The sequence below is a fragment of the Entelurus aequoreus genome, linkage group LG16 (genome assembly GCF_033978785.1).
Source record: "Entelurus aequoreus isolate RoL-2023_Sb linkage group LG16, RoL_Eaeq_v1.1, whole genome shotgun sequence".
NCBI classification, from domain to species: domain Eukaryota; kingdom Metazoa; phylum Chordata; class Actinopteri; order Syngnathiformes; family Syngnathidae; genus Entelurus; species Entelurus aequoreus.
The window spans coordinates 11090031-11109428 of record NC_084746.1 but is presented as its reverse complement, the minus strand read 5'-3'; the positions used below and the strand labels follow the sequence as shown (position 1 = coordinate 11109428).

The 19398-nt window shown below is 37.5% G+C and overlaps 1 protein-coding gene across 1 annotated transcript in view; it reads right to left on the bottom strand.

Annotated features, from left to right (window-relative positions):
* Positions 1–19398, bottom strand: part of sema6ba (sema domain, transmembrane domain (TM), and cytoplasmic domain, (semaphorin) 6Ba) — a 173164-nt gene that overhangs the window by 40017 nt on the left and 113749 nt on the right. The window contains exons 4-5 of the mRNA XM_062023925.1: positions 5673–5733; positions 5550–5612 (exon numbers count right to left, since the gene is read on the bottom strand). Coding sequence (XP_061879909.1) covers positions 5550–5612; positions 5673–5733 — 124 coding nt within the window. The remainder of the gene's footprint in view (positions 1–5549; positions 5613–5672; positions 5734–19398) is intronic.

The following is a 19398-nucleotide window of genomic DNA, read 5'->3' as shown; positions in this document are numbered from 1 at the left end:
ATCAAGGGTTGGAATTGGGGGTTGAATCACCAAATAAGGATTCCCGGGCGCGGCCACCGCTGCTGCTCACTGCTCCCCTCACCTCCCAGGGGGGTGATCAAGGGCGATGGGTCAAAATGCTGAGAATAATTTCGCAACACCTAGTGTGTGTGTAGCCGTCCATAGCGTTACTACTCGTATAGATTCTTCATTCTTCACTCCAAGCAACGTTTGGTAAGTTTTACAATATAACTAAAACTATTCATACTTTCTAAACCTTCCCACGTGGGATGTCTGTAGAAGTGTTTTCATGCATATTTGTACGCACTATCTTAATGTAATCCAGCGAGACTCGTTAGTATTCGCTAATATGCTAACCCGTTCACGGGTGTGTGTGCTAGCATCATTAGCTTACGACAACGTTATTTTTGTAATAATTGACAAATTCCTCAGTGAATTCGCCAAGACGTCACCGTGGAGTTATTGAGTCTGTTTAGCTGGTTGGAGAGCGAGCTCGCGCAGCTAGTGAGTCCGTGACCATGACTTCTGTTTTGTCCAACCAGCCGTTTTGCTGCCTTGGCACAGACAGCGTTTGGAAACGATTAAGGTATGTAGATAAAAATGTATACAAATCTTTCTGTGTAAATAACTAATTTGACAACGTATATATCTGCGGCTTAAGTCAGGTGCGACTAATATATGGACAACTATTTAGTTTTACGACAACATTATTTTTGTAATGTTTCCAATTGACAAATTCCTCAGTGAATTCGCCAAAACGTCACCGTGGAGTTATTGAGTCTGTTTAGCTGATTGGAGCGCTAGCTTCTGCAGCTAGTGGGTCCGTGACCATGACTTCTGTTTTGTCTGATCCGCCGTTTTGCTGCCTTGTCACAGACAGCGTTCGGAAACGATTAAGGTATGTAGATAACAATTTACACACATCTTTCTGCGTAAATAACTCATTTGACAATGTATATATCTGCGGCTTATAGTCCGGTGCGACTAATATGTGGACAACTATTTAGTTTTACGACAACATTGTTTTTGCGATGTTTCAAATTGACAAATCCCTCAGTGAATTCGCCGACACGTCACCGTGGAGTTATTGAGTCTGTTTGGTTGATTGGAGAGCGAGCTTGCCAAGCTAGTGGGTCCATGATGATGGCTACTGTTTTGTCCGATCCGCCCTTTTGCTGCCTTGTTACAGACAGTGTTTGGAAACGTTTAAGGTATGTAGACAACAATTCATAAAAAAATCTTTCTGCGTAAATAACTAATTTGACAACGTATATATCTGCGGCTTATAGTCAGGTGCGACTAATATATGGACAACTATTTAGTTTTACGACAACATTATTTTTGTAATGTTTCAAATTGACAAATTTCTCAGTGAATTCGCCAACTCGTCACCGTGGAGTTATTGAGTCTAAATTAGCTGGTTGCAGAGCGAGCTTGCGCAGCTAGTGGGTCCGTGACCATGACTTCTGTTTTGTCCAACCAGCCGTTTTGCTGCCTTGGCACAGACAGCGTTTGGAAACGATTAAGGTATGTAGATAAAAATGTATACAAATCTTTCTGTGTAAATAACTAATTTGACAACGTATATATCTGCGGCTTAAGTCAGGTGCGACTAATATATGGACAACTATTTAGTTTTACGACAACATTATTTTTGTAATGTTTCAAATTGACAAATTCCTCAGTGAATTCGCCAAGACGTCACCGTGGAGTTATTGAGTCTGTTTAGCTGACTGGAGCGCTAGCTTCTGCAGCTAGTGGGTCCGTGACCATGACTTCTGTTTTGTCTGATCCGCCGTTTTGCTGCCTTGTCACAGACAGCGTTCGGAAACGATTAAGGTATGTAGATAACAATTTATACACATCTTTCTGCGTAAATAACTCATTTGACAACGTATATATCTGTGGCTTAAGTCAGGTGCGACTAATATATGGACAACTATTTAGTTTTACGACAACATTATTTTTGTAATGATTCAAATTGACAAATTTCTCAGTGAATTCGCCAACTCGTCACCGTGGAGTTATTGAGTCTAAATTAGCTGGTTGCAGAGCGAGCTTGCGCAGCTAGTGGGTCCGTGACCATGACTTCTGTTTTGTCTGATCCGCCGTTTTGCTGCCTTGTCACAGACAGCGTTTGGAAACGATGAAGGTATGTAGATAACAATTTATACACATCTTTCTGCGTAAATAACTCATTTGACAACGTATATATCTGCGGCTTATAGTCAGGTGCGACTAATATGTGGACAACTATTTAGTTTTACGACAACATTGTTTTTGCGATGTTTCAACTTGACAAATCCCTCAGTGAATTCGCCAAAACGTCACCGTGGAGTTATTGAGTCTGTTTGGTTGATTGGAGAGCGAGCTTGCCAAGCTAGTGGGTCCATGATGATGGCTACTGTTTTGTCCGATCCGCCCTTTTGCTGCCTTGTTACAGACAGTGTTTGGAAACGTTTAAGGTATGTAGACAACAATTCATAAAAAAATCTTTCCGCGTAAATAACTAATTTGACAACGTATATATCTGCAGCTTATAGTCAGGTGCGACTAATATATGGACAACTATTTAGTTTTACGACAACATTATTTTTGTAATGTTTCAAATTGACAAATTTCTCAGTGAATTCGCCAACTCGTCACCGTGGAGTTATTGAGTCTAAATTAGCTGGTTGCAGAGCGAGCTTGCGCAGCTAGTGGGTCCGTGACCATGACTTCTGTTTTGTCCAACCAGCCGTTTTGCTGCCTTGGCACAGACAGCGTTTGGAAACGATTAAGGTATGTAGATAAAAATGTATACAAATCTTTCTGTGTAAATAACTAATTTGACAACGTATATATCTGCGGCTTAAGTCAGGTGCGACTAATATATGGACAACTATTTAGTTTTACGACAACATTATTTTTGTAATGTTTCCAATTGACAAATTCCTCAGTGAATTCGCCAAGACGTCACCGTGGAGTTATTGAGTCTGTTTAGCTGATTGGAGCGCTAGCTTCTGCAGCTAGTGGGTCCGTGACCATGACTTCTGTTTTGTCTGATCCGCCGTTTTGCTGCCTTGTCACAGACAGCGTTCGGAAACGATTAAGGTATGTAGATAACAATTTATACACATCTTTCTGCGTAAATAACTCATTTGGCAACGTATATATCTGCGGCTTATAGTCGGGTGCGACTAATATATGGACAACTATTTAGTTTTACGACAACATTATTTTTGTAATGTTTCAAATTGACAAATTTCTCAGTGAATTCGCCAACTCGTCACCGTGGAGTTATTGAGTCTAAATTAGCTGGTTGCAGAGCAAGCTTGCGCAGCTAGTGGGTCCGTGACCATGACTTCTGTTTTGTCTGATCCTCCGTTTTGCTGCCTTGTCACAGACAGCGTTTGGAAACGATGAAGGTATGTAGATAACAATTTATACACATCTTTCTGCGTAAATAACTCATTTGACAACGTATATATCTGCGGCTTATAGTCAGGTGCGACTAATATGTGGACAACTATTTAGTTTTACGACAACATTGTTTTTGCGATGTTTCAAATTGACAAATCCCTCAGTGAATTCGCCGACACGTCACCGTGGAGTTATTGAGTCTGTTTGGTTGATTGGAGATTGAGCTTGCCAAGCTAGTGGGTCCATGGTGATGGCTACTGTTTTGTCCGATCCGCCCTTTTGCTGCCTTGTTACAGACAGTGTTTGGAAACGTTTAAGGTATGTAGACAACAATTCATAAAAAAATCTTTCTGCGTAAATAACTAATTTGACAACGTATATATCTGCGGCTTATAGTCAGGTGCGACTAATATATGGACAACTATTTAGTTTTACGACAACATTATTTTTGTAATGTTTCAAATTGACAAATTTCTCAGTGAATTCGCCAACTCGTCACCGTGGAGTTATTGAGTCTAAATTAGCTGGTTGCAGAGCGAGCTTGCGCAGCTAGTGGGTCCGTGACCATGACTTCTGTTTTGTCCAACCAGCCGTTTTGCTGCCTTGGCACAGACAGCGTTTGGAAACGATTAAGGTATGTAGATAAAAATGTATACAAATCTTTCTGTGTAAATAACTAATTTGAAAACGTATATATCTGCGGCTTAAGTCAGGTGCGACTAATATATGGACAACTATTTAGTTTTACGACAACATTATTTTTGTAATGTTTCCAATTGACAAATTCCTCAGTGAATTCGCCAAGACGTCACCGTGGAGTTATTGAGTCTGTTTAGCTGATTGGAGCGCTAGCTTCTGCAGCTAGTGGGTCCGTGACCATGACTTCTGTTTTGTCTGATCCGCCGTTTTGCTGCCTTGTCACAGACAGCGTTCGGAAACGATTAAGGTATGTAGATAACAATTTATACACATCTTTCTGCGCAAATAACTAATTTGACAACGTATATATCTGCGGCTTATAGTCGGGTGCGACTAACATGTGGACAACTATTTAGTTTTACGACAACATTATTTTTGCGATGTTTCAAATTGACAAATTCCTTAGTGAATTCGCCAACACGTCACCGTGGAGTTATTGAGTCTGTTTAGCTCATTGGAGAGCGAGTTCGCGCAGCTAGTGAGTCCGTGACCATGACTTATGTTTTGTCTGATCTGCCGTTTTGCTGCCTTGTCACAGACAGCGTTTGCAAATGATTAAAGTATGTAGATAATGTGGAGAATGCATATATGTTTAAGAGTTATTTCTTTATTCAGTCATGTTTGGAGCAGCCAGTACTTTTCCATTGTATACTCTGTATACCAGTTTGTCTACAGAGGTCTGTTTAGTGTTTTAGACATTGGAATGTGAAGAGGATACATCCCCCTCCTTGCCTTATCAGTGTTGGGGAAGGGAGAGGCATTCCTTTCTGGGGTGAGGGGGGTTTTCCTTTTCAAGAAGTGGTTTCTTTCCGTTTGAATGTTAGACCGTCCCGAGGTGACGGTATGACTGTATTGATGCGGGCTGGTCTCCTGAAGCTTCAGTAAAACTTGTTAATATTCCAATTCTATCTTGATGGTCCTTCTTACTCAGCATATATGTCATCTGAAAGAATTTGGGATTGACCAGTGACTTTAATTCCCTGAGAGGGAATACTGGCCAGACGCAACAACTACAATTTATACAAATCGTTCTGTGTAAATAACTCATTTGACAAGGTATATATCTGCAGCTTATAGTCAGGTGCGACTAATATATGGACAACTATTTAGTTTTACGACAACATTTTGTGGGTGCGTAATATAGTTTGAGAACCCCTGATCTAAACAATATATTGGCCCCTAGAAATGGAGGAAGTGGACAATAGTACCTGCAACTAAAGCCACATTGGACTCAATTGGGCTTTTATTTTGGAATCAAAGTAACTTTTTGTGTGACCGTCTTTATGGTTTATTACACACCCCATCAGCCAAGCTCTGGCCTAAACATACTTCATGCCTATTTGGTTCTTTTTTGATGGTATTCAGGTAACATATTGATGATTTGGAATGAAGAGGACAGTTCATTTAATGATATAATATAATGCGTTTGTGCAATAAGAGGACCATACCTCGTGTTTGCCCTTCATGCGGCACACTCGGATGTCGTTCTTGTTGGATTCCCATGTTCGTTTCTGCAGAAAAGAAGACAAATAGTCATCAAGCCATCAGGGTTATTGGAGTGAGTGTTTTACCTTGCTGTAGAACATCTCATCACCCGCCATGTTGTCCAGCTCCACTCGGTATAAATCATCTCTACGGTCAGGGGAGGAAAAAGAAGTGATTGTCAATACACGACTGCTTTCTGATGCACAATGTCCAGACTAGTGTTGTACAGATACCAATATTTCGGCGCTTTTCGGTGCTTTTGTAAATAAAGGAGACCACAAAAAATTTCATTATTGGCATTATTTGAACAACAAATCTTAGTGTACATGAAACATATGTTTATTATTGTAATTTAGTCCTTAAATAAAATAGTGAACATACTAGACAACTTGTCTTTTAGTAGTAAGTAAACAAACAAAGACTCCTAATTAGTCTGCTGACGTATCGATGCATACATATATATATATATATATATACATATATATATATATATATGTATATATAGCTGTATATATATATATATATATATATATATATATATATATATATATATATATATATATATATATATATATATATATATATATATATATATATATATATATATATATATATAGCTGTATATATGTATATATAGCTGTATATATATATATATATATACAGCTATATATACATATATACAGCTATATATATATATATATATATATATATATATATATATATATATATATATATATATATATATATACACAGCTATATATACATATATACATATATATATATATATATATATATATATATATATATATATATATATATATATATATATATATATATATATATATATGTATGCATCGATACGTCAGCAGACTAATTAGGAGTCTTTGTTTGTTTACTTACTACTAAAAGACAAGTTGTCTAGTATGTTCACTATTTTATTTAAGGACTAAATATATATATATATATATATATATATATATATATATATATATATATATATATATATATATATATATATATATATATATATATATATATATATATATATATATATATATATATATAGTATGTGTCAGGTCAGGCCGGTTGGATCTGCTACTGGTAACCTGTAATCCAGTACAACCTGTTTCAGGGTCGGGCTGCCGGCGACTCAACTGGCACTCCCATCAGTGCCCAACTGGGGCTTGTTGAGGTGGGTGGCTAGACACCCTGGTGGAAGCAAAAACAAGATTCGCCAAAGGCCAAAGGGCACTCGCCCATCGGCCATCTAGCAGGGTAGGAAGGCTCAACATCCTTGGCCGGACGTCTTCCTAGGAGAAGGACAACTCTGACTACAAACCTGGGTATGTAATACCCGTAGACTTGGTGTTTACACTGCACCGTTGGGCGGATGAGCTGAACAAACCAGCAAACGGCCAGGCCGGAGGAGGTCTATACATATATATAGACTCAACGACCATGTGTAAAGGAGTAAGCCTTCCAAAATCAGGAGTGGAGCCCCGAATGGCGGATTGGTGCCTTGCAAACACTGTTTCGGCAGCTCCTGCAGCCAACCTGATGCCAAACGTCATGCTCAGCATTCTTTTGGATTTTATCAGTAAGGCCGAGAGGGGGATCCTGACGACTGGGCAACCCAGGATCTCCGTATGTAATGCCCAGGCTTACGCTCTGGAGAGGACACTCCAGCTTCACTTTTAACCAAGTGTGGAAACAACACAGATTCTGACAGTTACGGGTTATAAGCCCCCATCCAATTGGCGTAGGAAAGGGGCGCCACGGGTCAGTTTCGACGGTGGAAGGGATCATCGTGTCTCATCGGTCGACTACCGTCCGCCTTAAGCCAGGCAGCTCCTGGTCAAAAAGGTGTCGTCCCGCCAACGTTTGCCTGCTTCAGTGGGTGCCTGGAGCTTAGTGTACTGCAAAGGCATGAAAAGCAGACGGTTAATTTTATGTACCAGACAAGCAAAACAAGAAAATAAAGAAGACTCCAGCTCTTCGATTAGCAAGCTGGAATGTGCGAACAATGTGTACAGGAATCTCTGATGACCTTCGTGAAGTGGACGACGCCAGCAAGACGGCCATCATAGAGAAGGAGCTTGCCAGGCTTGATGTCAGCAGAGCTGCTCTTCAAGAAACTAGGCTAGCCTCCAGTGGGTCTCTCAGAGAGGCTAACTATACATTCTTTTGGAAAGGTAGAGAACCTGAGGAGCCTCGTCAGCAAGGAGTTGGTTTTGCAGTCAGAAACACACTTTTGACATCAGTGGAACCTCCATCAGGAGGTACCGAGCGATTGCTGTCTATCCGTCTCAGCACTGCTACAGGTCCAGTGAACATTCTCAGTGTCTATGCTCCTACTCTTTCTTCAACTGAGGAGATTAAAGATAGATTCTATGAGCAACTTGATGAGCAGATCAAGGGTTTTCCTAAAGATGAGTGCTTAATCGTCCTTGGCGATTTTAATGCCAGAGTAGGCGCAGACCATGCATCATGGCCATCTTGCTTGGGACACCATGGCATCGGAAAGATGAACATAAATGGCCAGAGGCTGCTGGAGCTATGCACCTATCACAACCTCTGTATTACAAACACCTTTTTTTAAGAGCAAACCATCGCACAAAGTATCATGGAAACATCCCAGGTCTCATCGATGGCATCAGCTTGATCTGATAATCACTAAATAACATTCTTATTACTAGAAGCTATCATAGTGCAGATTGCAATACGGACCATGCCCTTGTGAGCGCCAAAGTGCGCCTTCAGCCCCGTAAAATTCATCGCTCCAAAGCAAAGAGTCGTGCCTGCATTGACACATCAAAGATGTCAATTTCATGCAAGGTGGATGATTATGTATCAACCCTGGACCAAGCTCTTCAAAACCTGCCGGAGCATAATGCTACGGCAAAATGGAACGCCATTAAAGAAGCAATTTACGATACAGCTATTTCTACTTTTGGGAAGAGGGAAAGAACTAGTCACGACTGGTTTAATGCCTATCTACCAATCATGGAACCAGCAATTGAGGCCAAACGCAAAGCATTTTTGGCATACAAGAGATGTCCAAATGCTCAGTCACTTTCAACACTCAAGAGTACTCGTTGTTCCACACAGCGCATTGCCAGACAGTGTGCAAACAACTATTGGCAGCAGCTCTGCGAAGATATCCAGATGAGTGCTGAATCTGGTAACATCCGTGGCATGTACAATGGTATAAAGAAAGCAGTAGGACCTGTTATAATCAATCAATCAATCAATGTTTATTTATATAGCCCTAAATCACAAGTGTCTCAAAGGGCTGTACAAGCCACAACGACATCCTCGGTACAGAGCCCACATACGGGCAAGGAAAAACTCACCCCAGTGGGACGTCGGTGAATGACTATGAGAAACCTTGGAGAGGACCGCATATGTGGGTAACCCCCCCCCTCTAGGGGAGACCGAAAGCAACGGATGTCGAGTGGGTCTGACATAACATTGTGAAAGTCCAGTCCACAGTGGATCCAACACATCAGCTGGAGTCCAGTCCACAGCGGGGCCAACAGGAAACCATCCCGAGCGGAGACGGGTCAGCAGCGCAGAGATGTCCCCAACCGATGCACAGGCTAGTGGTCCACCCGGGGTCCCGGCTCTGGACAGCCAGCACTTTATCCATGGCCACCGGACCTATGCAACTCCCCCTCGCAAGGGACAGGGGAGAAGAGGAGAGAAGAAAAGAAACGGCAGATCAACTGGTCTAAAAAAGGGGGGGTCTATTTAAAGGCTAGATTATACAAATGAGTTTTAAGATGGGACTTAAATGCTTCTACTGAGGTAGCATCTCTAACTGTTACCGGGAGGGCATTCCAGAGTACTGGAGCCCGAATAGAAAACGCTCTATAGCCCGCAGACTTTTTTTTGGCTCTGGGAATCACTAATAAGCCGGAGTTCTTTGAACGCAGATTTCTTGTCGGGACATATGGTACAATACAATCGGCGAGATAGGCTGGAGCTAAACCGTGTAGTATTTTATACGTAAGTAGTAAAACCTTAAAGTCGCATCTTAAGTGCACAGGAAGCCAGTGCAAGTGAGCCAGTATAGGCGTAATATGATCAAACTTTCTTGTTTTTGTAAAACGGACTACTCCAATTAAATCTCGGATAGGGGAGAAGATTACCAATCGAGAAGAACAGATGGTCAGATGGGTGGAGCACTACTCAGAACTATACAGCCGTGAAACAACTGTCTCTGATGCTGCTCTAAATTATACGAAGGAGCTACCAATCATGAATGAACTTGACGAAGTGCCTACAATGGTAGAGCTTGAAAAAGCTATTGATTCACTTCCATCTGACAAAGCACCAGGTAACGATAACATTCCACCTGAAGCTATCAAGCAAGGGAAGCCTGCCCTGCTTAAACCGCTGTACGAATTACTGTGTCTTTGCTGGGAGGAAGAAGGAGTACCTCAGGACATGTGTGATGCCACTATTGTGTCACTTTATAAGAATAAAAAGGACCGCAGTGACTGTAATAGCTATAGAGGAATTTCTCTCTTGAACATCGTTGGAAAGGTTTATGCACGCATAATCCTAAACAGGCTACAGATACTTGCAGATCGTATCTATCCTGAATCCCAATGTGGTTTCAGGGCTGGAAGATCGACGACCGACATGATATTTTCAGTCAGGTAGATTCAAGAGAAGAGTAGAGAACAAGGTCAACCTCTTTACATGATGTTCATAGATCTAACTAAGGCTTTCGATCTTGTCAGCAGGAAGGGCCTGTTCAAGCTACTACAAAAATTGGATGTCCTCCAAAACTACTCAGCATGTTGATCTCTTTCCATTCCAACATGAAGGGAACAGTCTTGTATGATGGATCCTGTTCGGACTCCTTCTCTATCAACAGTGGTGTTAAGCAGGGCTGCGTCTTAGCACCAACTCTTTTTGGAATATTCGTCTCTATACTCCTGTCCTACGCTTTTGACACATCCATTGAGGGTGTCTATCTACACACACGGTCTGACGGCAAATTGTTCAATCTGGCAAGATTACGTGCGAAAACCAAAAGGAGGTCAGTGTTAATCCGAGAGATGCTTTTTGCAGACGATGCTGCTCTTGTTACCAACACCAAAGAAGCCTTACAACGTCTAAGTGACTGTTTTGCGAATGCTTGTGAACAGTTTGGACTTATAGTTAGCCTGCAGAAAACCAATGTCAGAGTTCAAGGTGCTGCAAATCCTGCTATCAAGATGAATGGTGTCACTTTAGAAGTAGTAGATAATTTTGTACACCTAGGCTCGACAATCAGCAATCAACTCTCGCTTGATGTTGAACTTGACAGGAGGCTTGGAAAGGCAAATACCATCATGGCTAAACTAGCAAAGCGAGTATGGGAAAACAACGCTCTTACTCAACATACAAAGATCCGAGTTTATCAGGCCTGCATTCTCAGCACTTTACTCTACGGAAGCGAGACCTGGACTACTTACATGAGACAAGAGCGTCGACTTAACGCTTTTCACATGCGGTGCATCAAACGTATCCTTGGTATTAGTTGGCAGGACCATATTCCACACAGTGTCATTCTTCAGCGGGCTAATATCCATAGCATGAACTCTCTTCTTAGCCAGCGCCGTCTTCGATGGCTGGGACATGTTCGGCGGATGGAGGACGGACGGCTTCCCAAGGACATTATGTATGGACAACTGGCTGCTGGTTCCAGACATGTTGGTCGTCCCTCCCTCCGGTTCAGGGACGCATGCAAGAGAGATCTAAAGGCGTGTAATATTCCCTTGGACATCTGGGAGATACAGGCGGAGAACCAAAATGTCTGGCGTAAAGGGGTTAGACGGGGTATCGCAGAGGCTGATTTGAGGAGAGGCCAGCTCGCAGAGGAGAAGAGAGACAGGAGGAAACATACTGCAAATACCATCGCACAGCAGGAGCGGGATGAAGTCTCTACACACCGGGACTGTCACTCAAGAATTGGCTTGTACAGCCATGCTAGGCGTTGTCAACAAACATGAATGTACCGTATCAACAAAACATCAAGTTAAAATGTGAAAATTTTAATTAGATATGTGCATTGTATAATTACAACACTCATTAAAACTGAAAAGATATTACTAATAATTGACTAAAATAGGATGACAAAACTATTTAAATAAAAAAAAATTAACTATTAATAATAATTAAAGTACCATTACAAAATTTAAAAAAAAATAAAAATAAATTAAAAATAAATTAAATAAAAAATTAAACACCAAATCGAAATAAGTGTCTGACACAAGAGCGTAAATTAGCATGGTCATCTGTGACTAAGCTTCCAAAGAGATATATATATATATATACAGCTATATATACATATATATATATATATATATATATACTGTATATATATGTATATGCATATATATATATATATATATATATATATATATATATATATATATATATATATATATATATATATATATATATATATATATATATATATATATATATGCATATATATATATATGCATATATATATATATATATGCATATATATACATATATATATATATATATATATATATATATATATATATATATATATGCATATATATACATATATATATATATATATATATATATATATATATATATATATATATATATGCATATATATATACATATATATACATATATATATATATATATATATATATATATATATATATATATATATACATATATATATATATATATATATATGCATATATATATATATATATATATATATATATATATATATGTATATATATATATATATATATATATATATATATATACGGTATATATATATATGTATATATATATATATATATATATATAAATATATATATATATATATATATATACGGTATATATATATATATATATATATATATATATATATATATATATATATATATATATATATATATATATATATATATATAACCTTTGCAGTTAACCCTCAAATCTGTTGTGCCTTTATAAACTCATTTGTATGCACTCTAGCCTAAAAAAAAAGCAACATAAGACTTTTTACTACCCATTTATTGAGTTTTATTTGCTTTTATCAGCTATTGTATTTTTCATTTGAAACCTGCCAGATGTTGTTACTTATAAGCATTCTTTAATCTATTTATCATCCACTTGTGCAGCACTCTGGGACAGCTTCAGCATTTAAATGTGCTTCATAAATAACTCTACACCTAATATTAGTGCTGCCTTTTCGGCGTGCGTTTTGTTGGTCTGGACCCCAGGATGCAGAGGCGGCAGGTGAAGTGCAGGCCAACATGTATTTACCGACAAAACACTTTCAAAGGTGCAGCAGTGGAGTGCACGGGAGGCCGAGGGAACGCTATGCACTGTAGGAGCAAACGAAGCAAAGCAAATTGTCCAACAAGATTGGCAACCAGGGATAGGTTAGTGCGATGACTCCTTTCCCGTTTTTCAACCCACTTCAACCGTTCCACTGTCAAAACATTCTTCTTAGTCAGGACAAAAAAAACAAGTTGGTTTAAGAACTTGAAAAATTCCCGGTTTTCCCGAAATTCCGTGATACCATTTTTCAATAAAAAAACTACTACTTCAACATTTCTTGACTGATTTTAAACAATTCCAACCCTCATTCAGAACATTCACATTTATTTTACCATTTTCTAAAAAAAATTCCTTTTCCCGGGATTCTCAAATTTTCATTCTCATTTAAATGAATGGGACATTTTTGAAAGTTCCACAACTCCCACATTTTTTATCTGATTCAAACTGTTCTAACTTCAAAATATTCAGCCTGTTCAGGAATTGTGTGCTCTTTTTCAGTAATTATAAAAAAAATTCCGGATTTACTAGAAATTACAGTTTTTTGTTACATTTTCCCCATTCAAAATTAATTATCCATTTTTAAAACTTCCACAATTCCCACATTTTTCAACTTATTCAAACCATTCCACCTTCAACATATTCAATTTATCCTGGACATTCAAACTATCATTTTTCCAAATTAAAAAAAAAATCCAGGAATTCCCAGAATTCCCAGTTTTCCAAACCCTATTTTTTACCCTTTTTTTCCTGTCAAATACTCCTCCCACATTTTTCAACTCACTTCAACCGTTCTACTGTCAAAAAAATTGTCTTAATTAGGACAAAAAAATGAAGCTGTTTTTTGAACTGGAAAAATTTCCGGTTTTCCCGAAATTCCAGGAATTCTGTAATACCATTTCTGAATTAAAAATGTTATTACTACAACATTTTCGACTGTTTAGAAAAATTCCAACACCAACCAAGCTCATTCAGAACATTCACTTTTTTTTTTTTTTTTTACCATTTTTCTAAAAAAGTTCCCTATTTTCCCGGAATTCCCAAATGTTCATGAAATTCCCATTGAAAAGAATGGGACATTTTTCAAAGTTCAACAACTCCTACATTTTTTATCTGATTCAAACCATTCCAATTTCAAAATATTGACCCTCTTCAGGAATTGTGTGCTCTTTTTCAACAATTATAAAACAAATTCCCGGATTTACTACAAACCCCAGTTTTTAGTGACATTTTTCCCCATTCAAAATTAATTATCCATTTTTCAAACTTCCACAATTCCCACATTTTTCAACTGATTCAAACTATTCCACTTTCAACACATTCAATTAATCCTGGAAATTCAAACAAGCCTTTTTCCACGTTCAACAAATTTCCAGGAATTCCTGTTTTTTCTAACCTTATTTCCAACTTTTTTCAGTGCGATGACTCCTTTCACATTTTTCAACCCACTTCAAGCGTTCCACTGTCAAAACATTCCTCTTAGTCAGGACACAAAACCAAGTTGGTTTAAGAACTTGGAAAATTCCTGTTTTTCCCCAAATTCCATAATACCTTTTTTCAATGAAAAAACTGTTCCTACTTCAACATTTCTTTGACCGATTTAAACAATTCCAACATCAACCAATTCAACTCATTCATGACATTCATGCTCTTAAGATTTTTTTTTTTGAATCCCGCTTTCCCCAAAATTCCCAAATTTCCAGGAAGTTCCCATTGAACTGAATGGGACATTTTTCCAAGTTGCACAATTCCCACATTTTTCAACCTCTACAAACCATTCCTACATCAACACATTCCACTCATCCTGGACATTCAAACTATCATTTTTTTCAAGTTAAAAAAATCTCCAGGAATTCCCGTTTTTTCAAACCCTATTTTCACCCTTTTTTCTGTCGACTACTCCACCCACATTTTTCAACCCACTTCAACCGCTCCAAAGTCAAAACATTTCTCTTAATTAGGACGAAAAACGAAATTGTTTTTTGAACTGGAAAAATTCCCAGTTTTCCTAGAAATCACAATTTTTTGTGACATTTTCCCCATTCAAAATTAATTGCACATTTTTCAACTGATTCAAACCTTTACACCTTCAACACACTCAACTCATCCTGGAAATTCAAACAAGCCTTTTTCCACGTTCAACAAATTTCCAGGAATTCCTGTTTTTTCTAACCTTATTTCCAACCTTTTTTAGTGCGATGACTCCTTTCAAATTTGTCAACCCACTTCAAACCGTTCCGCTGTCAAAACATTCCTCTTAATCAGGATCAAAAATTAAGTTGGTTTAAGAACTTGAAAATTTCCCGGTTTTCCTGAAATTCCGTAATTTCATTTTTCAATGAAAAAAACGTTATTCCTTCAAAATTTCTTTGACCGATTTAAACAATTCCAACATCAACCATTTCAACTCATTCAGGACATTCATGCTCTTAATCATTTTCAAAAAAATCCCGCTATTCCCAAATTTCCAGGAATGTTCCCAATGGGACATTTTTCCAAGTTGCACAATTTGCACATTTTTCAACCTCTTCAAACCATTCCAACATCAACACATTCCACTCATCCTGAAAATTCAAACTAACATTTTTCCAGGTTAAAAAAATCTCCTGGAATTCCCAGAATTCCCGTTTTTTCAAACCCTATTGTCACTATTTTTTCTGTCGACTTTTCCTCTCACATTTTTCAACCCACTACTACCGCTCCAAAGTCAAAACATTTCTCTTAATTAGGACAAAAAACGAAATTGTTTTTTGGGCTGGAAAAATTCCCAGTTTTCCTAGAAATCCCAATTTTTAGTGACATTTTCCCCATTCAAAATTAATTGTCCATTTTTCAACTGATTCAAACCTTTATACCTTCAACACATTCAACTCATCCTGGAACATTTTTTCAAACGTTCAACAAATTTCCAGGAATTCCTGTTTTTTTCTAACCTTATTTCCAACCTTTTTTAGTGCGATGACTACTCCCACATTTTTCGACCCACTTCAAGCGTTCCACTGTCAAAACATTCCTCTTAGTCAGGACAAAAAACTAGTTGGTTTAAGAACTTGAAAAATTCCCGGTTTTCCCGAAATTCCGTAATACCATTTTTCAATTAAAAAACTGTTACTACTTCAACATTTCTTGACCGATTTAAACAACTCCAATTCCATTTTAACTCATTTAAAACATTCAATTTTGTTTTACCATTTTTTTTCTTTTTAAATCCCAAATGTTCATGAAATTCCCATTGAAAAGAATGGGACATTTTTCAAAGTACCACAACTCCCACATTTTTTATCTGATTCAAACCGTTCCAACTTCAAAATATTCAGCCTCTTCAGGAATGATGTGCTCTTTTTCAACAATTATAAAAAAAATTCCCGGATTTACTGCAAATCGCAGTTTTTCGTGACATTTTCCCCATTCAAAATGAATTATCCATTTTTCAAACTTCCACAATTCCCACATTTTTCAACCGATTCAAACGATTCTACCTTCAACACATTCAATGAATCCTGGAAATTTAAACAAGCCTTTTTCCACGTTCAACGAATTTCCAGGAATTCCCGTTTTTTCTAACCTTATTTCCAACCTTTTTTAGTGCGATGACTCCTTTCCCATTTTTCAACCCACTTCAACCGTTCCAATGTCAAAACCTTCCTCTTAGTCAGGACAAAAAACCAAGTTGGTTTAAGAACTTGAAAAATTCCCGGTTTTCCCGAAATTCCATAATACAATTTTTTTATGAAAAAATTGATACTACTTCAACATTTCTTTGACCGATTTAAACAATTCCAACATCAACCAATTCAACTCATTCAGGACATTCATGCTCTTAATATTTGTTCTTTAAATCCCGCTTTTCCCAAAATCCCCAAATTTCCAGAAGATCCCATTGAACTGAATGGGACATTTTTCCAAGTTGCAAAATTTCCACATTTTTCAACCTCTTCAAACCATTCCAACATCAACACATTCCACTCATCCTGGACATCCAAACTATAATTTTCCAGGTTAAAAAAATCCCCTGGAATTCCCAGAATTCCTGTTTTTTCAAACCCTATATTCACCCTTTTTTCTGTCGACTACTCCACCCACATTTTTCAACCCACTTCAACCGCTCCAAAGTCAAAACATTTCTCTTAATTAGGACAAAAAACGAAATTGTTTTTTGAACTGGAAAAATTCCCAATTTTCCTAGAAATCACAATTTTTTGTGACATTTTCCCCATTCAAAATTAATTGCACATTTTTCAACTGATTCAAACCTTTACACCTTCAACACACTCAACTCATCCTGGAAATTCAAACAAGCCTTTTTCCACGTTCAACAAATTTCCAGGAATTCCTGTTTTTTCTAACCTTATTTCCAACCTTTTTTAGTGCGATGACTCCTTTCAAATTTGTCAATCCACTTCAAACCGTTCCGCTGTCAAAACATTCCTCTTAATCAGGATCAAAAATTAAGTTGGTTTAAGAACTTGAAAATTTCCCGGTTTTCCCGAAATTCCGTAATTTCATTTTTCAATGAAAAAAACGTTATTCCTTCAAAATTTCTTTGACCGATTTAAACAATTCCAACATCAACCATTTTAACTCATTCAGGACATTCATGCTCTTAATCATTTTCAAAAAAATCCCGCTATTCCCAAATTTCCAGGAATGTTCCCAATGGGACATTTTTCCAAGTTGCACAATTTGCACATTTTTCAACCTCTTCAAACCATTCCAACATCAACACATTCCACTCATCCTGAAAATTCAAACTAACATTTTTCCAGGTTAAAAAAATCTCCTGGAATTCCCAGAATTCCCGTTTTTTCAAACCCTATTGTCACTATTTTTTCTGTCGACTTTTCCTCTCACATTTTTCAACCCACTACTACCGCTCCAAAGTCAAAAAATTTCTCTTAATTAGGACAAAAAACGAAATGTTTTTTTGGGCTGGAAAAATTCCCAGTTTTCCTGGAAATCCCAATTTTTAGTGACATTTTCCCCATTCAAAATTAATTGTCCATTTTTCAACTGATTCAAACCTTTATACCTTCAACACATTCAACTCATTCTGGAACATTTTTTCAAACGTTCAACAAATTTCCAGGAATTCCTGTTTTTTTCTAACCTTATTTCCAACCTTTTTTAGTGCGATGACTCCTCCCACATTTTTCGACCCACTTCAAGCGTTCCACTGTCAAAACATTCCTCTTAGTCAGGACAAAAAACAAGTTGGTTTAAGAACATGAAAAATTCCCGGTTTTCCCGAAATTCCGTAATACCATTTTTCAATTAAAAAACTGTTACTACTTTAACATTTCTTGACCGATTTAAACAACTCCAATTCCATTTTAACTCATTTAAAACATTCAATTTTGTTTTACCATTTTTTTTCTTTTTTAAATCCCAAATGTTCATGAAATTCCCATTGAAAAGAATGGGACATTTTTCAAAGTACCACAGCTCCCACATTTTTTATCTGATTCAAACTGTTCCAACTTCAAAATATTCAGCCTCTTCAGGAATGATGTGCTCTTTTTCAACAATTATAAAAAAAATTCCCGGATTTACTGCAAATCGCAGTTTTTCGTGACATTTTCCCCATTCAAAATGAATTATCCATTTTTCAAACTTCCACAATTCCCACATTTTTCAACCGATTCAAACTATTCTACCTTCAACACATTCAATGAATCCTGGAAATTTAAACAAGTCTTTTTCCACGTTCAACAAATTTCCAGGAATTCCCGTTTTTTCTAACCTTATTTCCAACCTTTTTCAGTGCGATGACTCCTTTCCCCTTTTTCAACCCACTTCAACCGTTCCAATGTCAAAACATTCCTCTTAGTCAGGACAAAAAACCAAGTTGGTTTAAGAACTTGAAAATTTCCCGGTTTTCCCGAAATTCCACGATACAATTTTTTTATGAAAAAATTGATACTACTTCAACATTTCTTTGACCGATTTAAACAATTCCAACATCAACCAATTCAACTCATTCAGGACATTCATGCTCTTAATATTTGTTCTTTAAATCCCGCTTTTCCCAAAATTCCCAAGTTTCCAGGAAGATCCCATTGAACTGAATGGGACATTTTTCCAAGTTGCAAAATTTGCACATTTTTCAACCTCTTCAAACCATTCCAACATCAACACATTCCACTCATCCTGGACATTCAAACTATCATTTTACAGGTTAAAAAAATCCCCTGGAATTCCCAGAATTCCTGTTTTTTCAAACCCTATATTCACCCTTTTTTCTGTCGACTACTCCACCCACATTTTTCAACCCACTTCAACCGCTCCAAAGTCAAAACATTTCTCTTAATTAGGACGAAAAACGAAATTGTTTTTTGAACTGGAAAAATTCCCAGTTTTCCTAGAAATCACAATTTTTTGTGACATTTTCCCCATTCAAAATTAATTGCACATTTTTCAACTGATTCAAACCTTTACACCTTCAACACACTCAACTCATCCTGGAAATTCAAACAAGCCTTTTTC